Here is a 21,616-nt window from a genome sequence, read left to right on the forward strand (position 1 = left end):
TGTGCAAATCCTACTAAATATAAAAGTTAAAACTTTAATAAGTTAATAAATACCAAATATTTGTGCATTTTAAACTGCACCCTTTTGTGGAATGGTAAAAACTGAATTTACGCAAAAGTGTAAATAAAAACTATTTATTCAAAAAATCCAGATGTTACCATTTTTTTAACTTAAAGCTTTCAGAATTTGAAAAGTCCCCTCAGGCTCGGTTCACACTGGTGCGATGCGGGAAACCCTGTGAATCCAGCGCGGGCTCCCGCATCGCCCCTGCATCGCCGGCAGTTCACACTGCCCTCTGCGAACTGCTGCGGGTGTCAATACAAAGTTAATGACACCCCCAGATCAGTTTGCAGATTGCAGTGCAAACTGTGAATTCGGACAGGAATCTAATTGCCTGGGTTTAAACACTCATGGGATCTGATTCTGGTACGGACAAAAAAAAAGGGTCCTGTACCAGTTTGGTCCGAATGCGATGCAAATTCACATCGCATAGATATCACATGTGATCTGCATAGCAATGCTGTGCGAATCACATGCGATGTCTGGCATCGCACCAGTGTGAACCGGCCCTCAAACCAGACATTTTCTGAAAGCACATGACCTGTAGAATAAAAAAAGAGTGCTATTGATTTTTTGGGCCCCGCAATAATTGTGTAAATGTTCATCATATCGCTATTTTCACTAAAAATGCACTAAAATCATTATTAGTCAACATCTTTGGGGAGATATCGGAGGTCTAAACAGACCCCCAATAGCTCTTTTTTGAGACAGAGAAAGGGATTTAAGAAAACGGAAAATTGTAAACTCACCTTTCCATAATTTTATTTTTCTGACGCATCTTCATGGCAGCACACACTGGGTTGTGACTCCGCCCCCACAACCTGATAGGATTGGTTAGCTATACACTTTTGAAGGAGAGACCCCACAGCATTCTCTGTATATATTACCTAAGAAAGGGTGGGATTTATGTGCTGCCATGAAGATAAGTCAGGAAAGGAAAGTTACGGAAGGGTGAGTATACAATTTTCCGTTTTTTCCTGACGCATTATGGCAGCACACACTGGGAAATAACTCGCCAATCTGGTGGGTGCTAGCAAATATTATTTAGTAACATGAAACCAAAGAATTGGCTTGAACAACCGATCTTCCGAATTCCACAGTTGTTAACTGAGCAAAATCCACTTTATAGTGTGACATAAATGTGTTTCTTGATGACCAGGTTGCTGCTTTGCATATAGTTTCAGGAGACACTATGCAATATGCAGCCCAGGATGTTGCCGCTGCCCTAGTAGAATGAGCCTTGAGACCGTCCGGTATCGGAAGTTGTTGGACGGAGTATGCCTTTTTTTATGGTTTTAACAAAAATTATGCTATTGTGCGTATTGATGATTTTTGATCTTTCCTGAGACCATAAGGGGTAGTCTGTCTTCCTGAAGGAGCTTGTGGCTGAAAGATAATTATTGATAGTAGTTTTTATGTCCAAAGGATGTGGTTTCGTCCTGATTGTTGAGAAACGTTGGTAGGCTTATGTCTTGATTGAAGTGAAAGGTAGACGCTACTTTGGGAATAAAGAAGGTCTTAAGATTACCCTATCTGGGTAAAAGACCAAGTAGGGTTCCTTAGTAATGCTTGCATCTCAAACGCTTTTTGCCGAGGTTATGGCGATGAGAAAGGTTATCTTCAGTGTCAAGTCCCATAAGGAAGCGGAGTCAGCCGGGTGAAAGGGTAGACCAGAAAGTGCCTCCAGAACTACCGTCCGGTTCCAGGTGGGAAATGTTGGTTTCCTTGGAGGTCTGATTTTCAAGCTCGCCCTCATGAATTGAATGATGAGGGGGGCAAAGCACATTCTATGCCTCTTTTGGCAGATAATGCAGAAACTTGTAATTTTAGTGTGCTTGAGCTTAAGCCGAAGCCTCTCTCTAAACCTGATTGGAGAAAATCCAGGATTTGCGATATTACTGTAGACAATAAATTCCATTCTTTTTCCTGAACAAAAGAGATTAATTTTACCCATATTCTTCCATATATATGCTGTTAGTGTTTTTCCTGGCTTGAAGCAATGTGGATATAACTTCCCAAGAACAGCCTTGTTCTAGTAGTCTATTCCTTTCAACTTCCATGCCATCAAGTGCAGTGTCTCTGGAGCTGGGTGTAGGAATCAGCCTTGAAGGTCTGGCATAACTGGTAGAAGCAATGGGCTCTCTATACTCAGTTACAGAAGGGTCGTGAACCACGGTCTCCTCGGCCAAAAGGGGATTACTGCTATAACTGTTGATGCCAATCTCCTCAGTCTGGATTGGAAACTTGCGATCAGAGGTGTTGGGGGAAAGATGCAGCCCAGCTGGAAATCCCAAGGGTGGTGAAGGCAGGCTACTCCCTTGGCTGAGGGCTAAAAGGTTCTTGCGAGGTATCTCAGACACTTGGCATTCGCAAGTGTTTCTGCCAGGTCGATCTCTGGAGTTCCCCAAGTCTTGGTCAGAAGGGAGAAGTCTTGCTGACTCAGGGACCATTCTTTGTTTGACACAAAGTCCCTGCTCAGGTTGTCGGCTAAAATGTTCTGTGCTTCTGGGAGCACATTGTCCCTAGGCCGCTTGGTCTTGATAGTAAGCTCCCCATCCTTCCAGACTGGCGTCCAATGGTACTATTTCCGAATGTGGATTAACTATATGCCGGTGTGGAACTATATGCTGGTGTCTCTTGAGGTTGTGAACATGTGTCCACCACCATATGAATTGCTTCACCATCCAGTGAATATAAATCTTCTGTAGCATCAATGCTCTATCCCACTGCATTAGAAAGGAATTTTGCAGTATCCTTGTGTGCCATTGACTCTCATGCAAACTCTGGCTGGTAGAGAATTTGCTGTTAGCAGTCGCTTCGTTTTTTGAATTATACAGTCTACCTTCTTTTGGGGGGTACTGTTATATTCGCCTCCGTGTCCAGTTCTGTACCCAGGAAAATCATCTTCTGGGAATGCTAAAGATTGCTTTTACCCCCAATTTATTACCCAACCGAATTGTTGAAGTGTGGTGATCAGTATCTTCTGATGTCATATGAGGCTTTTCAGACCGTTGGCCAGAAGGAGGAAGTCATCCAAGTAGTGGTGAACTCCTAATCCTCTCCCCCTTAGGCAATAACTGGTAATAGCATCTTTGTAAAGGTTCTTGGAGCAGTGGAGATTCCGAATGGCAAGCTTTGAAACTGGAAGTTTTGGTTGTCTACTGCAAAAACTGAGAAATCTCTGAAAGATGGGATGTATAGAAATGTGTAGATAACCGTCCCATAAATCTACAGGGAGTGCAGAATTATTAGGCAAATGAGTATTTTTGAGGATTAATTTTATTATTGAACAACAACCATGTTCTCAATGAACCCAAAAAACTCATTAATATCAAAGCTGACTATTTTTGGAAGTAGTTTTTAGTTTGTTTTTAGTTTTAGCTATTTTAGGGGGATATCTGTGTGTGCAGGTGACTATTACTGTGCGTAATTATTAGGCAACTTAACAAAAATCAAATATACAGTATACCCATTTCAATTATTTATTTTTACCAGTGAAACCAATATAACATCTCAACATTCACAAATATACATTTCTGACATTCAAAAACAAAAACAAATCAGTGACCAATATAGCCACCTTTCTTTGCAAGGACACTCAAAAGCCTGCCATCCATGGATTCTGTCAGTGTTTTGATCTGTTCACCATCAACAGTGCGTGCAGCAGCAACCACAGCCTCCCAGACACTGTTCAGAGAGGTGTACTGTTTTCCCTCCTTGTAAATCTCACATTTGATGATGGACCACAGGTTCTCAATGGGGTTCAGATCAGGTGAACAAGGAGGCCATGTCATTAGCTTTTCTTCTTTTATACCCTTTCTTGCCAGCCACGCTGTGGAGTACTTGGACGCGTGTGATGGAGCATTGTCCTGCATGAAAATCATGTTTTTCTTGAAGGATGCAGACTTCTTCCTGTACCACTGCTTGAAGAAGGTGTCTTCCAGAAACTGGCAGTAGGACTGGGAGTTAAGCTTGACTCCATCCTCAACCCGAAAAGGCCCCACAAGCTCATCTTTGATGATACCAGCCCAAACCGGTACTCCACCTCCACCTTGCTGGCGTCTGAGTCGGACTGGAGCTCTCTGCCCTTTACCAATCCAGCCACGGGCCCATCCATCTGGCCCATCAAGACTCACTCTCATTTCATCAGTCCATAAAACCTTTGGAAAATCAGTCTTGAGATATTTCTTGGCCCAGTCTTGACGTTTCAGCTTGTGTGTCTTGTTCAGTGGTGGTCGTCTTTCAGCCTTTCTTACCTTGGCCATGTCTCTGAGTATTGCACACCTTGTGCTTTTGGGCACTCCAGTGATGTTGCAGCTCTGAAATATGGCCAAACTGGTGGCAAGTGGCATCTTGGCAGCTGCACGCTTGACTTTTCTCAGTTCATGGGCTGTTATTTTGCGCCTTGGTTTTTCCACATGCTTCTTGCGACCCTGTTGACTATTTTGAATGAAATGCTTGATTGTTCGATGATCACGCTTCAGAAGCTTTGCAATTTTAAGAGTGCTGCATCCCTCTGCAAGATATCTCACTATTTTTGACTTTTTTGAGCCTGTCAAGTCCTTCTTTTGACCCATTTTGCCCAAGGAAAGGAAGTTGCCTAATAATTATGCACACCTGATATAGGGTGTTGATGTCATTAGACCACACCCCTTCTCATTACAGAGATGCACATCACCTAATATGCTTAATTGGTAGTAGGCTTTCGAGCCTATACAGCTTGGAGTAAGACAACATGCATAAAGAGGATGATGTGGTCAAAATACTCATTTGCCTAATAATTCTGCACTCCCTGTATAGACCGCATCCATTCTCCTAAATTTATTGCAAGTACGATTGACTGAAGATTCTCCATTTTGAAGGATTTGACCTGAATCTTTTTGTTGAGATTGTTCAAATCCAGGACTGGTCGAAGATCTCCCATTTTTATTTTCTAACCAGGAATAGTAAAGAATAAAATCCCATCCCTTTCTGGTTCACCGGAATCTTCTATGATTGCTTGTTTTTGAAGTAGATCCAACACATCTTTCAGTAACAATCTTCTTTTTTCCATTATTGTTGGTAATCTGGTTGGTTGGAAATGGTCTTTTGTAAGTCTGCTTTTGAATTTCCATGTGTGAAGGAATTGAATGGTGGAAATTGTCCAGGGGTCTGTTATATGATCAGCCCAAACTTGTACGAATAGCTTGAGTCTGGCTTCCACCTTTTACAGGTTGGACGGGCTCGCCTTCAAAAGGACTTCTGCTGATCCGTTAATGAGGAGGGTTTTGACTTTTGCAGCCAGAGAAAGGAAGACTGAGTATTTCTCCATTTCCTCTTGAACTCTCTTCCAGGTCTATAGGATTTTGCATCCTTGTATCTTTCTGAAAGGTTGAGTTTTAAAGATGGGCCTCCTTGAGGTTTTTTTCTTCTGTTGGAGGGAATCAGGCCCAATTTTTCACCTGTCACTTTTGATGTGGCACAATCTAGTTTTGACCCGAATAGATTGATCCCATCGTATGGTATTTTACACCAGTTCGTTTTGGACGCTGTATCAGCCATCCAGGGCTTTAGCCTCAAGGCCCTTCTTGATATTACTGAAGCCAACATGGCCCTAGCAGATGACATAATGATGTCTACTGACGCTTCTGCCACAAAATCTCCAGCCAGCTTGAGTTCCTAAAGAGAGGATATCGTTTTTTTTCCTGGTCCGCCCCTTCCCGCAGTTACTTTTTAACCCTGGAGGTCCATCCTGAAATCTTTCTACCGACCGCTGCTGAGGCGATCGCTGGTCTGCAGGCATCGCTTGCTGCTGAGTATGCTCTCTTTGGGTCAAGGTCAATTTTACAGTCGAGTACATCCCTGAAGGTAACTGCGTCTTCTATGGGCAGAGTTACATGTCTGGCTAATCGCATCAGAGAAGAGTAATCGACCGGTGCATAAATTCATGGATTCACATTGGGTTCTTTAGACGGGTATAATTTTGCTATCCTATTATTGAGACTAGTTTTTTTGTCTGCCTTCTGCCATTCGTCCTTGATAAGGCCCTCTAATTCATCAATGAATGGAAAGGACTCCGGTTCGTTCTTTAGGTTCGGGAAGTATTTCCTGATTTTACGTGGTGTTTCTTTTATCTCCTCCCAGCCATTCGCTTCTTTGATCTGTGGAACTGTCGCGGCGGAAGTGATGTCATCGCGCATGCGCAGTAGCGATTTGCGGCATCCAGCGTCATCTTGGATAAGGGCGAACTGGGTGCCTGCTGACATCACTTCTGGTCGAGCCTATGTGGAAGTGGCAGAAACGAGCGGCTGCCATCTTTAAACAAACCCCATCGATCTGTGGGACTACAATGCCCAGAGTGATAGAGAAAACACCGTGCAGGAGAGTGGAAAGCCTACCGGAGGACCCCTGCAGAAATGTAAGCCTATTTAAGGCTTGTAAGCAAAACAGGCGTCCAAATTCCCCCGAGACCACCAGATTGGGGTTCCTTCCATTTGGCTGTATTAGAGACTGTACAGGATAGGGCTTCCATCCAGGAAAGGCTTAACCTGGCTGGGGGGGGGGGGGGGAAGTGTGGTAAGGGGAATATGCGTATCCATCCATCCATCCTGTCAGGTGAGGAAAAAAAGCAAATGCTGTGGGGTCTCGCCTTCAAGGAATTTTATAGCTAATCGGTCCCATCAGGTTGTGGGAGCGGAGTCACAAACCAGTGTGTGCTGGCATGATGCGTCAGGAAAGTCCCTTTCTCTGCACCACTTTACATGAATGAAATATGGAGTCTGTATAGAGACTCCTCATTTATTTATAAACTGACAGTCTGACATAGTAAACACTCGGTTTACTATGATCAGCTGTTAGTTGGACACAGGAACGATCGGTAGTGACCGCTGCCTGTGTCCACTGTACTGCAGGGAGGGCTCTGGTATACACATGTTTACCAAGCCCCAGCTTCACGTGCACAGGGTACGGACTTGGCCAGCTGCAAGCAGTGCTGTAGGTCTGTACGCACCTGGCAGTGAAAGGGTTAAATGTTAACCCAGCATTTCATATTCCTGATATGTGCCTGCTGTACCATGTACTTGTATAAAAATGTCTCATGTTCTTTGTATTGCTCCTTTTGTGTGAAATCGCTGGTGATCCTGCCAGTCCCTCTGCTTTCCTATTAAAAACTGGTCGTACTAGGCATGAGATCACAGCGTGGTCAGTTTTCTGTCTGTGCTGATGGGTTGTTTTACAAGGTGAGGGTTTACATATACTTTAAACAGAACTTCATTTTTACAAATGATTTAATAAGTAAATTGCCCCAAAATTAAAAAAAAAAAAAAAAAAAATACTGGTTTTCAATGCAGTAGTTACCTTTTCTCCAGCATTGTCCACTCGCAGATAGTCTCTCTGCTGATGACTTCTGAAAAGTCTACACAGCTGCGGTCTTCTTCTGGGTTGAATTCTGAGCACTGTATTTATTCTCTTGCTGTTAGGTTTTGGTTCCCGTGTGTGGACTCCTATTCAGAGCTATGCACATGGAAGTTGGAGTTCACAGTTGATGCCTCCATGGTGGCTGTGTCCAATGGTGATCTTGTGGAAACTGTTTACACCCCCGACATGAGGAAGAAGACCTTCCACTACACACTCGCTATTCCAACCGCATCTCCTAACATTTCTCTGGCTGTCGGCCCTTTTGAGATTCTTGTGGATCCTTACATGCATGAGGTATGAATATGCTACTTGATCTGTTGCTAAAATATTATTGTACGTTAGTAGACCTGCTGCAGTTGTTTTAACATTAAAGTTGTTCTAAAGGCAGAAAGATTTTTTTACACTAATGCATTCTCTGCATTAAGGTAAAAAACTTTCTGAATGCAGCTCCCAGCCCCCCACTCTTATACATGCTTGAGCCTAACCTCGATCCAGTGATGTGCACGAGAGCCAAGACTCTCTCCTTGCTCATTGGCTCAGACACAACTCAGACACCCATTGGCTCCTGTAGCTCTAAATCGCAGCCAGTGAAGAAAGAGCAGGGGACGGGGCCTGAGAGCAGGCACATGCGAGTGCCCCATAGCAAGCAGCTTGCTGTAGGGGCACTCAAAGGAGGAGGAGTCAGGAGCGCTGGTGGGGGACCCAAGAAGAGGGGAATTGGGGCTGCTCTGTGCAAAACCACGTTTATTATTTTAGTTAAATTGAACTTTTAATATCACTTTAAAAGCCCAATCACTTTTTCACTTTGAAGTAATGTGTGGTAAAATGGGAGATTTACTGTATGTTGTATCGCATGAACAGCATTTCAATAGGTTGCTGTTATTTTTGGCGCTGCAACCCATTGTTAAAGAAGCATGGAATGCACCTGTACTCCAGCATGCCATAATCCATCTTCTGCTTGATGCCCTTTCTACCCTCTGTCACTTATGAATGAGACGTTTCTGAGTTGTAGCTTCACAAACTGTTTGCTTAAAGAGGAAGTAAACCCGTTTAAAAAATGTGAAAAAAAAAAAAAAAACCTGTAAAGACAAAGACATAATGAGCTAGTATGCATCACATACTAGCTCATTATGAAGTACTTACCTAAAAACGAAGCCCCCGCAGTGCCGACAGGACAGCCGACATGTCCGGCCGTCCTGCTTCCTGGATCTCGTCCTCACATTACATCACGCGCATGCGCGCGGGAGCCACCGTTCACGGCACTGGGATCTGAAGGAACGGCACGGGTGGCACGGGTTGCCGTTCCTTCAGAGCGCATGCGCCGATGACGTCATGGGCTGCATGCACTGTAAATATCTCCTAAACGGTGCATGTTTAGGAGATATTTATAGCACCTATAGGTAAGCCTTAATGTAGGCTTACCTATAGGTAAATGTAAACAAAAGGGGTTTACAACCTCTTTAAATTATAGACTTTTTTTACTTTCTCATCCATTGAGGGAACATTTAAATCTTTGACCTTAGGGTTATACTGCCACTTTTAGAAGGACTGAACACTACCAAACAAAAAACTGTGGTGGCTCATTATAACCCCTCCCACTACCAGCATGCCTTAGTTTTTGCTAGTGCCTTAGGAGGATGAATGTCTTTTCTTCAGCTCTGCTGAGAAAAGTCCAACCTAACTTTGTTGGCATAATTTATTTTTAACATTTGTGCTTCAATGAAGACGTTTCTCTTTGTCGATGCTAGAGCGGATCTCTTTGCTACAGCTAGGTGGCTCAGCCGTCCTCAGCTTGGCTTTTGGATTACCACGTCCAGACCCCGCAGGACAAGACTTGGGGGGCCAGCCTGTTAATGATCTTCAGGCACTGGGTTCTGTGTCAGGAACTTTCCTGACACTGTTCTGGTGACAAGTTAGCTGCAAATAGCTTTCCAAGTCTAGAATGAGACATAGGTCAAATCGCATGGCAAGTCGCACCCTATTGCCCACAGTCTCACTTCAAATCAGTGCGACGCAGATTTTACGGTGCCGCATCAATTTGAAAAAGTAGTTCCTGCACTACTTTTGGTGATTTCGGGTGCGACTTGCATAGACATCTGTGCATGAAGCTGCACAGATTTCTTCCGAGTAACACCCGTAGTTGCACTGACATGCGGCTTTGAAATGACGATTTCAGATGAAGTTGCACAATTTCAAGGCCACAGTCAATGTGAATGAGGGCTTAGTGCTAATTTCTGAGATGTGGAAAGCGATCCTGCTTTCCACCGGTTCTTACAGCGGAAGGGGTTAATGCTGGGGGACTGAGCACAGACCGTGATTATTATGTCTGTCTACAGTTCTCTTCCTTGTTAGCCTGCTGTGCAGTATGTGAGTCTCTATCTCAGTACCTCACAGCCACAGATTGCCTTATGACAGGGATCTTCAAACTACGGCCCTCCCAGCTGTTGTGGAACTACACATCCCATGAGGCATTGTAAAACTCTGACATTCACAGACATGACTGGACATGATGGTAATTGTAGTTCCTGAACAACTGGAGGGCCATAGTTTGAAGACCCCTGCCTTATGGTAATCCTGAATGTTGGGTGACTCAGTTTCTGGTTGAACCATCCTGAGTGGTTTGGATAATTCAGCTTTCAAGTTTATGGTGTAAGGTTTGGTTTCATCCTTTTCAAACTTGCAAAGAAATACTTCCGTCTATATGAGTGTTCCTTGATCTTTCTGGCATTAGCATAGTTTTCCAATGTAAGGCTGCCATTCAGTCTACATTCTTACTACCTGGTGGCGATTGTGGCCTCATCTGATGCCAGCTTTGGGTGTCGGATCCTTTGGGCAGCTCTTGAGCTGTGGACAGGCCTCCATTTTTTTTTTTTTTTTTTTCCTATTGATCGTTTTGGGCCTTTTAAAGTTTGTTTCCTGTGTTGCACAATATTCAGACAGCTTTTGGACGTTTCCGAAGGTGAAAGACTTCTTGTGTCCCTTCATGGTTGAGAGAAAATATAATCTTTTGTTCTTGCCCTAAAATCCTTTTCTTGGAGGAGTCTGTTGAGGGACTCATCCCCAACCCCCCCCCCCTTTTTTTTTTCTTTTTATATTAAAATAACAAATATGTTATACTCACCTGCTCTGTGCAGTGGTATTGCACAGAGATTCCCTTATCCTCCCCTTCTCGGGTGCCCTGGCGACAATCCTGGCTCCTTACTCACCTGCTCTGTGCAGTGGTATTGCAGAGATTCCCTGATCCTCCCCTTCTCGGGTCCCCTGGCGACAATCCTGGCTCCTTACTCACCTGCTCTGTGCAGTGGTATTGCACAGAGATTCCCTTATCCTCCCCTTCTCGGGTGCCCTGGTGACAATCCTGGCTCCTTACTCACCTGCTCTGTGCAGTGGTATTGCACAGAGATTCCCTTATCCTCCCCTTCTCGGGTGCCCTGGCGACAATCCTGGCTCCTTACTCACCTGCTCTGTGCAGTGGTATTGCACAGAGATTCCCTGATCCTCCCCTTCTTGGGTCCCCTGGCGACAATCTTGGCCCCTCCTCTTTTTCGTGTGTGCCCATAGCAAGCCGCTTGCTTTGGAGGCACACAGTGTCTGTGCGCTCCCGAGCTGTGCGTCTGTGGAGCTTTGTTCCATAGACTTACACAGTGGGACTTCCTCCTCACTGCATTGGTTGACAACAGCAGGAGTGCTGTATAAAGAGGAAGAAAGGGGAGAAGAATTGCAGCTATGCAAAGTGCTGGATCTATTCTCCCCTCTCTTCCCCTTCACATGGGGGGGATGCAGAGAAATAGAAAATGTTTTTTACTTTAATGCAAAGAATTAGCTTTAGTAGTACTTTAACCGAGGTATGCTGATGGTGGGAGTCGTTATCCTGAGCTGGCCTGCATTTTTTTTTTTTTGTTAGCAAGGGACCCATCCTCCCAGTAGATGGCAGTATACCCTGAAGGTGAAAGATTCCCTGTGTCCTTCAGTGGACTCCAAGAAAAGGATTTTACCATGAGCAAAAAAAATCTAGTTATCTATTTCAGTGGATGATCGAGCTGTGAATTAAGGTGGGGTAACATGGCTCTTGAACTGTCTTGATCTCTGCATTGACTTCACTATTGTTCCTTTTTTTTTTTTTTTTTAGGTCACTCACTTTTGCCTGCCTCAGTTACTACCCCTTCTGAAGCACACAACCTCCTACCTCCATGAGGTGTTTGAGTTTTATGAGGAGATCCTCACTTGCCGCTACCCGTATTCCTGCTTCAAGACAGTGTTTGTCGATGAAGCTTACATGGAAGTTACTGCCTATGCATCTATGAGTATCTTTAGGTACGTAATTGAAAATCTACACTGTTTTAATGCTGATTTAACCTACTACCGCCTGCGCTATTGCGGATAGACTGCTACAGGATGTCTCTTCAGTTCTTGGAGGACGTCCTCTCACGTGCACGCCTCCCACGCACCCCCTGGGGGCGCTCGTTTGGTAAGCTCTGTTACTGCTGTGTTCTTTAGACATAGCTGATCACAGTTCTAGGTAAAGGGTCAATCACAGCTCCCTTTAACTTGTGATGAGCTGTGTCCGATCACAGCTATCACAATGTAAACAGTAGTTTGCCTATTATCAGCTCTCCTTTCCTTACACTAAGACAGGGTGTTCCACATTTTACCCCAGTGGTGATTGAATACCACCAAAAGAAAGCTCTAAAAATTTCATTTGGGTACAATGTTGCATGATTGAGTAATTGTCATCAAAATGTGACAGCGCTAAAAGCTGAAAATTGGCCAGGGCAGGAAGGGAGTGAAAGTGTCCGGTATTAAGTGGTTAATCTGCCTTACCTGGTTTTTCTTCCCCCCCCCCCCAATCAACATGCTAATACAATTTTTTAATAAAATCTTTCCATTTTTAAAATCTTTTCCAGTCTATCTCTGTGAGAAGCCCACAGTGTGCAGTGAAATCGGAGTAAGTCGTTTCTGCATAGTTGCTACACAACACAAGCAGATTGGGCGCTAAAAGATCGTCCCCCCATCATAGTGTCATGACAGCTGAACCACAAGAGTTAATAGTACAAAAACAGCAAGGCAGCCACAAAGTGTTCCCATGGATGATGTGGGGGGGGGGGGGGGAGATTACACACAACCAAACCACTGCTAGGTGCTCGTGCAATAATGCACCAGAATGTGAACTGTCCATGGGCCATATGTGTAGGGCTAATGATAGTGAAGAGTGGAAGTCCAGAGTCCAGTAATATAAGCAGCCGGAAGTCAGTCAAAACCCAGGTTATTCCAACAATGAAACGGATATAAAAACAGCAAGAAGCCGGAGCTGAATGTGGAACAGCATTACCAGAGGTAGATCTGACCCCCAACCTTTTGGTTTGTGAAATCATGACCATTGCTTGTAGCTTTTGTTTGCAATTGTCTTTCCACTTTACCATCTTTTGCTACAGCATGTTATTGCTGAACACTCATCGTCTACTGAAGAAGGGATGCTCTTATTATCTTTTTTTTTCTTGTTTAACATTCCTCACAATTCTCCACCTTTTGGTAAGCCAAGTAATGCCGTATCTGTCCAACAGATGGCACTCTTGGCATATGGTAAAAACCTCAGTTTGCACATATTAGGGTCAATTCACTAAAAGTTAAATACTGCATGAATGTTTGAGTTAAAATAACTCATATGCTATTAAACTCATTAATGTGCAATTCACAAAAAACACACGGTAAATACTGCATGTGAAGACCTCCAGCTGCAGCATGAAGGGAAACATTTAACAGTGGTCTTCCTACAATTGCTCAATGTGACAGTTCAGCTCAGGGCTGCAGATTGTTAAAGCGGTAGTAAATTCCACTTTGTGACTTTTACCTTCAGGTAAGCTTAACTATAAGCAGGTAAAATGAATACCTCCTATTAGAGCTGCACGATTAATCGTATAATGATCACAATCTTGATTCACCTCCCCTGCGATCTCAATTCCGAATTTCCACGATTCTCAGTGCAGTCAATATGGGTTAAGATGACATATAGCCAGACATCCCAAGTCTCCGGCATGCGGGCTGCGGCTGCCTGACACCCAGGCGATATCCTGGCTGTCTGTGTCAGAGCTCAGCTGTCAGAATGGAGCCGATGCTTCCTGTGTAGTTCCAGCTCCGTTCTGTCACAGGCGGAGTGATATCAAATGCACTCTGCCTGTGAGAGTAGACAGAGGAGAGCTACAGGAAGCATCAGTTCTGCGCCGCTCCTCACACTCTCTCTGCGCCAGCAGTACCCGCCAGCTATCTCCTATACATGCGCCATTTATGGATATTCACTTGTTTGGCAGACGGTGATGTCACTGTTTGGCTGTACTTCTCCTGTGAATCACAGGAGTGCAGTCTGTGACCAGCTTTTCAGCAGGCAGCGGGCTAAAGCTTGCTGTTGGCTGACATCACAGAGCCAGTCCAGGCTCAGGAAGGATTGCGACCATATGGATGGGATCTGCCCACATGCCTGGACTGGCACCCACCTCAGCCTCTCAGTGAGCTGCTAAAAGCCTTAACCGGCATGGGGGGGCAGAGCAGAGATCTGGTGACTGATGGTCATCCACACTCTGTGAGCTGATTGCTGGTGACTGAGCGATCAGCAGTGTTTGATCGCTTAGTTTTCAGTGTTATAGCGGGCGTGGCACATGATATTGCCTTGCAGGGGGAAACTATTTTTTTTTTCTCCCATAAGCTTTACTGCCACTTAAAGCTGGCCATACTTAGATTGAAATTTGCCCCGTTCAGCAGGGAGTAGCCGAATTTTGATCCATGTATGGGCATGCTGATTGACTCAAGTTGATCCACCAATTGACTTGGGTACAGCCAGCCTGTCGGGTTCTTGGCATGCGATTACTACCAGCGACTATAGCCACTAGCAATAATCCTTGTGTTCTACATGCCAGGAGGCTACCCACGTGCTACCCCCCCGCCGACAGAACTCAGTAGTGCTGCAGGAGGCATTACCCCATCAACTCTGAATGTTTTGATGGGGGAATCAAGCAATTTCACCCTTGGAAGGAAAGAGAATCGAATCATTCTGTGGCTAGATGGTTGAAGAGGTTGTAAACCTCAGAATTTTTTTTTTTATTTTTTTTAAAACAAAACACCTGAAAGACAAACACATAATGAGCTAGTATGCATCGCATACTAGCTCATTATGAAATACTTACCTTAGAATGAAGCCTCGCAGTGTCAACTGCTCACCTGTCTCATGGGTGACATGTTTGGTCGCCCTTCTTCCGGTGTAACGTTAAAAAACCCTACCTTGTGAAAATTCCCTACCCTCGTCACTTCCTGTCATATTCGTCATGGAACAGCTGAGCAGCTTACCACTGCGCATGCTCACAGCTCCGGATACGTCATTAAGCAGCTGAGTAGCTTAGCAGTGCGCATGCTCTAAGCTCCAGTGGTTAGGGAATTTTCACGGTAGTGTGTTGTAACGTTACACCGCATCAGCTGTTGCCGCGGGTACATTAAATCATCTCTACTGCAACATAAAATCATCACCGCTCCTACCCCTGTGACTTCCCTGATCTCGGCTACTAAATGTAAAAGCAGCGGGTGTATGAAAATATAAATCACGGAGATCTCGGCTCCGTGATTTATATTTTCATAGAGCCGCCGCTTTTACATTTAGTAGCCGAGATCAGGGAAGTCACAGGGGTAGGAGCGGTGATGATTTAATATTGCAGCCGAGATGTTTTAATGTAACCGCGGCAACAGCTGATGCAGTGTAACGTTAAAAAAACCCTACCCCGTGAAAATTTCCCTACCCTCCGGAGCTTAGAGCATGCGCACTGCTAAGCTGCTCAGCTGTTCAATGACGTAGGTGCACCTGAAGTGACGAGGGTAGGGAATTTTCACGGGTATGGTTTTTTCACGGAACACCGGGTTTGCGGCATCCGGCCCTCTGATTGGCGGGAGTCGATGGTCACGGCACGGGGCTCTGAAGGAACGGCACGAGCGGCCGATCCTTCAGAGCACATGCGCCAGTGATATCACTGGCTGCATGCAAAGTATATATCTCCTAAACGGTGCATGTTTAGGAGATATTTACAGTACCTATAGGTAAGCCTTATCATAGGCTTTCCTATAGGTACAGGTTGCAGAGGAGGGTTTACTTCCTCTTTAAATGACGGTTAGAGTCTCATTCTTAGTCTGGAGAAGAAGAATCTTTGTATATAGTGCAGCGCTTCTCAGACACAAAAGAACTAATCTGAAAACAAGTGTAGCTTCAGGTAGTCGTCAGCTGACACACTTTGGTGGACTTGACAGGTTAACTTTAAACTGCCCCTGTGCTCAGGCTTTACATAACTAGATAAAAAAATACATAAAAAAGGAACATACATTCCACATTATGCTAGTAAAATCAGTGCATGCTGTAAATTGCCTCCAGCACTGCTTCTCTTTCTTCTTGCTGGAGGGTGCCATTTCAGTGACGCCCAGCGCCCCTGAGCAGCAGGAAATCTTTAGACTGTCAGCAGATCGACCTCTACAAATTTTGGCACAGTACCTAAAATAAAGAGCAACTGAGCATGTGCAGAGCAGGGTGAGACAGTTTGTTACTGGATTATACACCGTATAGACACCTGTTTTTAATGTTTTACATGGCTATACCTGCAAAAGTTGCCAGCATGAAGTGATCTAGCAGGACTTTTCTGACTAAAGTCCCGATTTAAGTATTTAAACATTAGTTATAAGTTTGGCTTTTTGTTATCATTTGTTTTCTTTTTTCTCTCCCCAGCACAAACCTCCTCCACAGCGCTATGATCATTGACCAGACCCCACTAACTAGAAGGTGTCTTGCTCAGTCTCTCGCACAGCAGTTCTTTGGCTGCTTCATTTCTAGAATGTCCTGGTGAGTTAAGCTGCCTTTGTGGAAAGACTGTCTACTCTGGGCCGAATATTATTGCCCTCGTTTCTCACTAGATTGTGCTACACATGTTCTATTTTTTTTTGTGTGAATGAGCTTTAGGGAGCATTACTTGGAACTGTTGTCCTATCCTACTTTGTCTTACAGTTAGGCTTCATTCACACCTGAGCGTATTGTTTTCAGACATTTTTTTTGGGGCATTTTTCGGGTGTTTTTTGCAGGTGTTTGGAGGCAGGCCTTGACATCTGACTAAAAACGCTGGTAATCTTCCAAAAAAAGAAGCTCATGTACTTTTTTTGAGCTTTATGTGTTTTGCTTCAGGTGACAAAACGCTCATATGTAAACAGGGGTCATTGAAATGAATGGGATTTTGCTTGTTGGACGTTTTGAAACTTCAGAGATGAGCGTTTGACAAGTTGAAAAATGCTCAGGTGTGAACAGGGCCTTAGAGGTGTTTTTTTTTTTTTTTTTTTTTTTTAGGGCAGCGTGTGATTTTACATTTTAGGTTTCCATATCTTCTATCTTATTTAGGATCACAAAACTTTGTTAAAAGGAGTACTAAAGACTCAGTATTTCTTATGCTAATGCTACAGCAGATAAAAAATGTAAACTTCCCCCTCATCCCCAAACACTTATTTGCTGTCCATATCACTGCAGCCAAGTCTTCCATAATCCACGCTGTTAGGCCTGCCATAGATTGATTAAATATTGGCCGGTTCAGCAGGAACTGTTTGTTATTCCATCAATCTATGGGCAGACTGGTTGTACTGGAGATAGTCCATCAATTGACTTCAGTACAACCAGCCTTTTTGGATTTTTTTTTTTTTTTTTTTTTACATGCGATAACTGCCAGGGGCTATAGCTGCCAGCAGTAATCATTGTTTTTCTGCTGGCAGGGAAGGCTCCTCACTGCCAGAACACAAGAGGGCTGCAGGAGAGATTCCCCTAATAAACATGAACTGTGTTGATGGGGGAATTGCACAATCTGTGCCTTGCCTTACCCCATATTCCTGATTGTAGGAAGGAGATGAGCTATTGGCTTCTGCAGCTGTCTTCCAGGAGGAGGGAGTAGTGGCATGGCTTGCTGTAGGTGCTGTGTGAGTCAATGGATGCACGCACCTGTGGGAAGTGCGCATGCAGAGGTGTTTCCTTTTGCAGCCAGCTAGGCAAAGCAGAAACCCACAGGCAGTAGTGGTTCAGGGACCAGCCAGGAAACGCTTGTTTAAAAAAACTGACCATTCTGGGGACCATGGCTGGACTACCAGGTTTGGCTCCTCTCCATTTGGTCACAAATAGGATCATGGTGTCTATTTGCAGTCCGCTGATACCTGGGTAGCTGAAGGGGGAATTAGGACGGATGGGTTAACTTATTATTACCACTCTGTTAGGCTTCCATTTTCGGTGGGGAGGAACCGGTGGACAGTTCACCATCAGACCGGGTGTGTGTATTGTTTATTTTTCTTTTTTCTTCTATGGTATGGTGCATTGTGCTTGGACCAATCCACTACATATATCTGGCAATCTTTAGGTACAGTTTTAAAGTAATGCGACGATCTCCTCGACCCTAGTGGGTAACACGGCTCAGCAGCGGTAGTCAACCATGCTGTCTTCAGTATATGCATTATGGCTGTACCTGCTCAACTGACATGTACTTATATGCACCGTTGTTTTTATTTTGTTGTGTTGGTTGTTTCTCTTTTTACTGTTGTTTGTACTAAAAAGTTTTTCAAAAAAATTATCGGATTTAAAAAAAAAAAAAAAAAACTGACCATACATAAGTCAGTCTGTCTATCCTCAACTTATGAACTTGCATTTAAAGTGTTACTAAACCCAGTAATATAAAAAAATGTCTGTCAGCCCCCCGGCACTGCCCACAGTTTATAAATAATCTTTTTACATTAAAATACTGCAGTTAGCTGATCTGTATACCACGATCACATAATACTCTGAAGGGTCCGCTCGAGTCCAGAGTGTTCATGTAGGAGGAAATTTCACTGCCTCTTGAAATCCTCTATAGCCTGTGTCCTCGTGCTTTTATGGGAGGCTGATCATCCATCAATCAAGATGTTACATCCCACTCACTGTGTTCTTTTTTAGTTACTGCGCTGTCAGGATCTGTATACACGCCCATATGTGTGATGTTAATACCATGTGACCTGAAAAGCTCAGCTAAAACCAGGAAGCTTTCTCTCCAACAATGGAGACCTAACTGAGCATGTACAGCTGAACTACATTTACTGTGTCTTATCTGAACTTGCCCAGAGTGAACGTGCAGGAGGAGGAGGATCTGTGCATACAGGATCACACAACCTTTTTACACAATGCAGAGGAATAATCACTTAAGTTACACAGTGAGTGTAACACATGCTATTCTTCATCTATAGACAGATTTTACTGTTTTAAGTTTAGTAACACGTTAATGAATAAATTGGGTTTGGAATCAATTTAAAATTTAACTTCAGGTACACAACTAAATGCACAGATAAAATACATATCTTCTTGCTGTTATACCTGCAAAGAGTATCTAAACCCAGGAAATAAATGTAGGATATTGCAGCTTTCCACTCTTTAGATGTGACCGCTCCATTTTTTTTTTTGCCTCTCTTCCTTTTATTTTTCAACTTGTGATCAAACTATTAAACCTTCTCCTGGGGTGAGAATGCTCTATTTACTTTATCTGTGGAGGGGCAGCCTTGTCACAGTAAGACAGGACTATAGAACACCTACCCCTCTAATCATTTTCATAACCTAGGGGGGTGGTTCTGTAATTATCAGGGGTAACCTGGCTGAGCTGATAAGATTTTTTTTTTTTAGACTTCTAATATGCAGAGTCTTTGTTGTCAACTCAGTATAGTCACATGCTCAGTTTCAACAGGTACATTTTGTACTTGCTGAACAGGGTGGTATAATTAAAAGAGAAGTACAGTCATAGCTCGTTTGGCTGTACTTCTCCTGTGCAGTGTTAATTTCGTCGACTAAAACCGACTAAAACGTTTTCGTCGACTAACACAATTCAGATGACTAAAACTAAAATGGCATTTTAGTCTTAAGACTAAAATACGACTAAAACTAAAATGGCATTTTAGTCAAAAGACTATAACTAAAACTAAATCGAAATTTGCTGCCAAAAATTAACACTGGTGCATGCTCAAAGCATAAATAATAACATATTAGATTTTTCACTCCAGGACCAGCAGTAGTATATAATGAGTTTGGAAATTGTAGAGAAATGCTTAAATAATGCATTACAAATTACAATTGAACTACACCCATTTGATTATAGATGACTAAAATGAGTTTTAGTCGACTAAAATGTAGGGCGTTTTAGTCGACTAAAATATACTGGAGTTTTAGTCGACTAAATATGACTAAAACTAAAACACTTGCAGAAGACTAAAATGGGACTAAAACTAAAATGCCATTTTAGTCCTAAGACTAAGACTAAAACTAAATTGAAATTTGCTGCCAAAATTAACACTGCTCCTGTGAATCACAGGAGGGCAGTCCATTCTGCACTTCTGTGCCCCGTTTTCAGCTGAAGCCCACTGTCAGCTGATGCCAGAGCCAGTCCAGGCTGGAGAAATATCACAACCATATGGTCGGGATCCACCCAGATGCCTGGACTGGCACCTGGCTCAGCTTCTCAGTGAGGCACTGAGCGCTTGAACCAGCCGCTCTCGCCCAGTGAGCGCTGGAAGGGCAGAGCAGAGAGCCGATGACTGAAAGTCACCTGCTCATGAAGTACTGAGAACTGAGTGATCAGTGGTCTTTGATCTCTCAGTTCTCAGTCTTCGAGTCAGCAGGGGACAGATGCAGCATCTCACTGATGGCAAATCCCCCTAGGTCAGTGGTTCTCAACTCCGGTCCTCAGGACCCACTAACATGCCAGATTTTAAGTATTACCTTGGGGAGATGCAGACTAGAATACTTCAATCACTGAGCAGCAAATTAGATCACCTGTGATGTAATTTAGTTATCTTACAAACTTGGCCTGTTAGTGGGCCCCGAGGACCGAAGTTGAGAACCACTGCCCTTGGTAAATATGATTATTAAAAAAAAAAAAATCTCTTTTAACCACTTGCCGCCCGCCGCTCGACTATATACAGCGGCGGTCAGCCCCTCCCAGGCAAAGTGACGTACCGGTACATCACTAGCCTGGGAGCCAATAGGGGGCGAGCGTGCGCCGCCGGAGGAGCACCCCCGCTCGTACCCGAAGAAGCCGGCGCGTGTGACCGGTGGACCCGATGTCCGCCGGTACTCGCGATCGTCGGGTAGAGAGGGAGAAAGGCAGGCGGCTAATGTAAACAAAGCCGCCTGTCCCTCTCCCCTGTGTAAAAGCACAGATCACTCGGTCCTGCTATGTAGGACCGTTGATCTCTGCTGTTACACACACAGCCACATCCAATGACCGTAAGAAACACGCCCCTAGGGACACACTTAACCCCTCCCTCTCCAATAAAGTGAACCCCTTCCCTCCCAGTGTAATTTTTACAGTAACTGTGCATATGTATAGCACTGATTACTGTAGTAATGTCACTGGTACCCCCAAAAGTGTCAAAAATGTCAGTCAAGGGTCCGATCTGTCCACCGCAATGTGGCAGTCCCGCAATAAAAATCGCAGATCGCCGCCATTACTCGTTAAAAAAAAAAAAAACAACAAAAATGACAAACATAGGTAGCAGAAAACAAATTGGCCAACAATTTTAAAAACATTTGATTTTTACATTTTTTTGGGGGGGAATTTCATATAAAAAAAATGTGAAAAATATTGTTATTTTTGCAAAATTGTCGCTCTTTTTTTGTTTATAGTGCATGATCAAAAAATCGCACAGGGATCAAATACCACCCAAAGAAAGCTCTGTGGGAAAAAAAGGACGTCAAATTAGTTTGGGTACAGCGTCGCACGACCGCGCAATTGTCCGTTAAAGTCACGCAGTGCCGAATCGCAAAATACCCCCTGGTCAGGAAGGGGGTAAAATCTTCCGGGGCTTAAGTGGTTAACAGACCAAAAAGGGAGCAAATAAGAGAAGTTCATTATTGGGGCTTACATACGCTTCAAGTAACACTTACAGGTCTTGTCCTTCCCCCAGCTTGTAAGTGGACAGCAAAAGGAGAAGCCATACACTGTGGAACTCAGCTTTGTCACTCTGTTCTCTCCTTCGCTCAGCATGCTTCTTGTTTGTTTGTACATGAGCTCTACAGCCCCACTGACTTGGTCCTTGAGCTGCTTCTTCCTTTCCCATTCTGAGTTCAGAAATAGAGGTTTGCAAGAAGCTATTAGGT

General features: G+C 44.0%; 1 protein-coding gene across 1 annotated transcript in view; it reads left to right on the plus strand.

Annotated features, from left to right (window-relative positions):
- TAF2 (TATA-box binding protein associated factor 2) overlaps nucleotides 1-21,616 on the plus strand; it is a 209,330-nt gene that overhangs the window by 39,538 nt on the left and 148,176 nt on the right. The window contains exons 6-8 of the mRNA XM_082258212.1: nucleotides 7,518-7,749; nucleotides 11,585-11,769; nucleotides 16,205-16,318. Coding sequence (XP_082114338.1) covers nucleotides 7,518-7,749; nucleotides 11,585-11,769; nucleotides 16,205-16,318 — 531 coding nt within the window. The remainder of the gene's footprint in view (nucleotides 1-7,517; nucleotides 7,750-11,584; nucleotides 11,770-16,204; nucleotides 16,319-21,616) is intronic.

The sequence above is a fragment of the Pelophylax lessonae genome (assembly GCF_965119305.1).
Source record: "Pelophylax lessonae genome assembly, chromosome: 5".
Taxonomy (NCBI): Eukaryota; Metazoa; Chordata; class Amphibia; order Anura; family Ranidae; genus Pelophylax; species Pelophylax lessonae.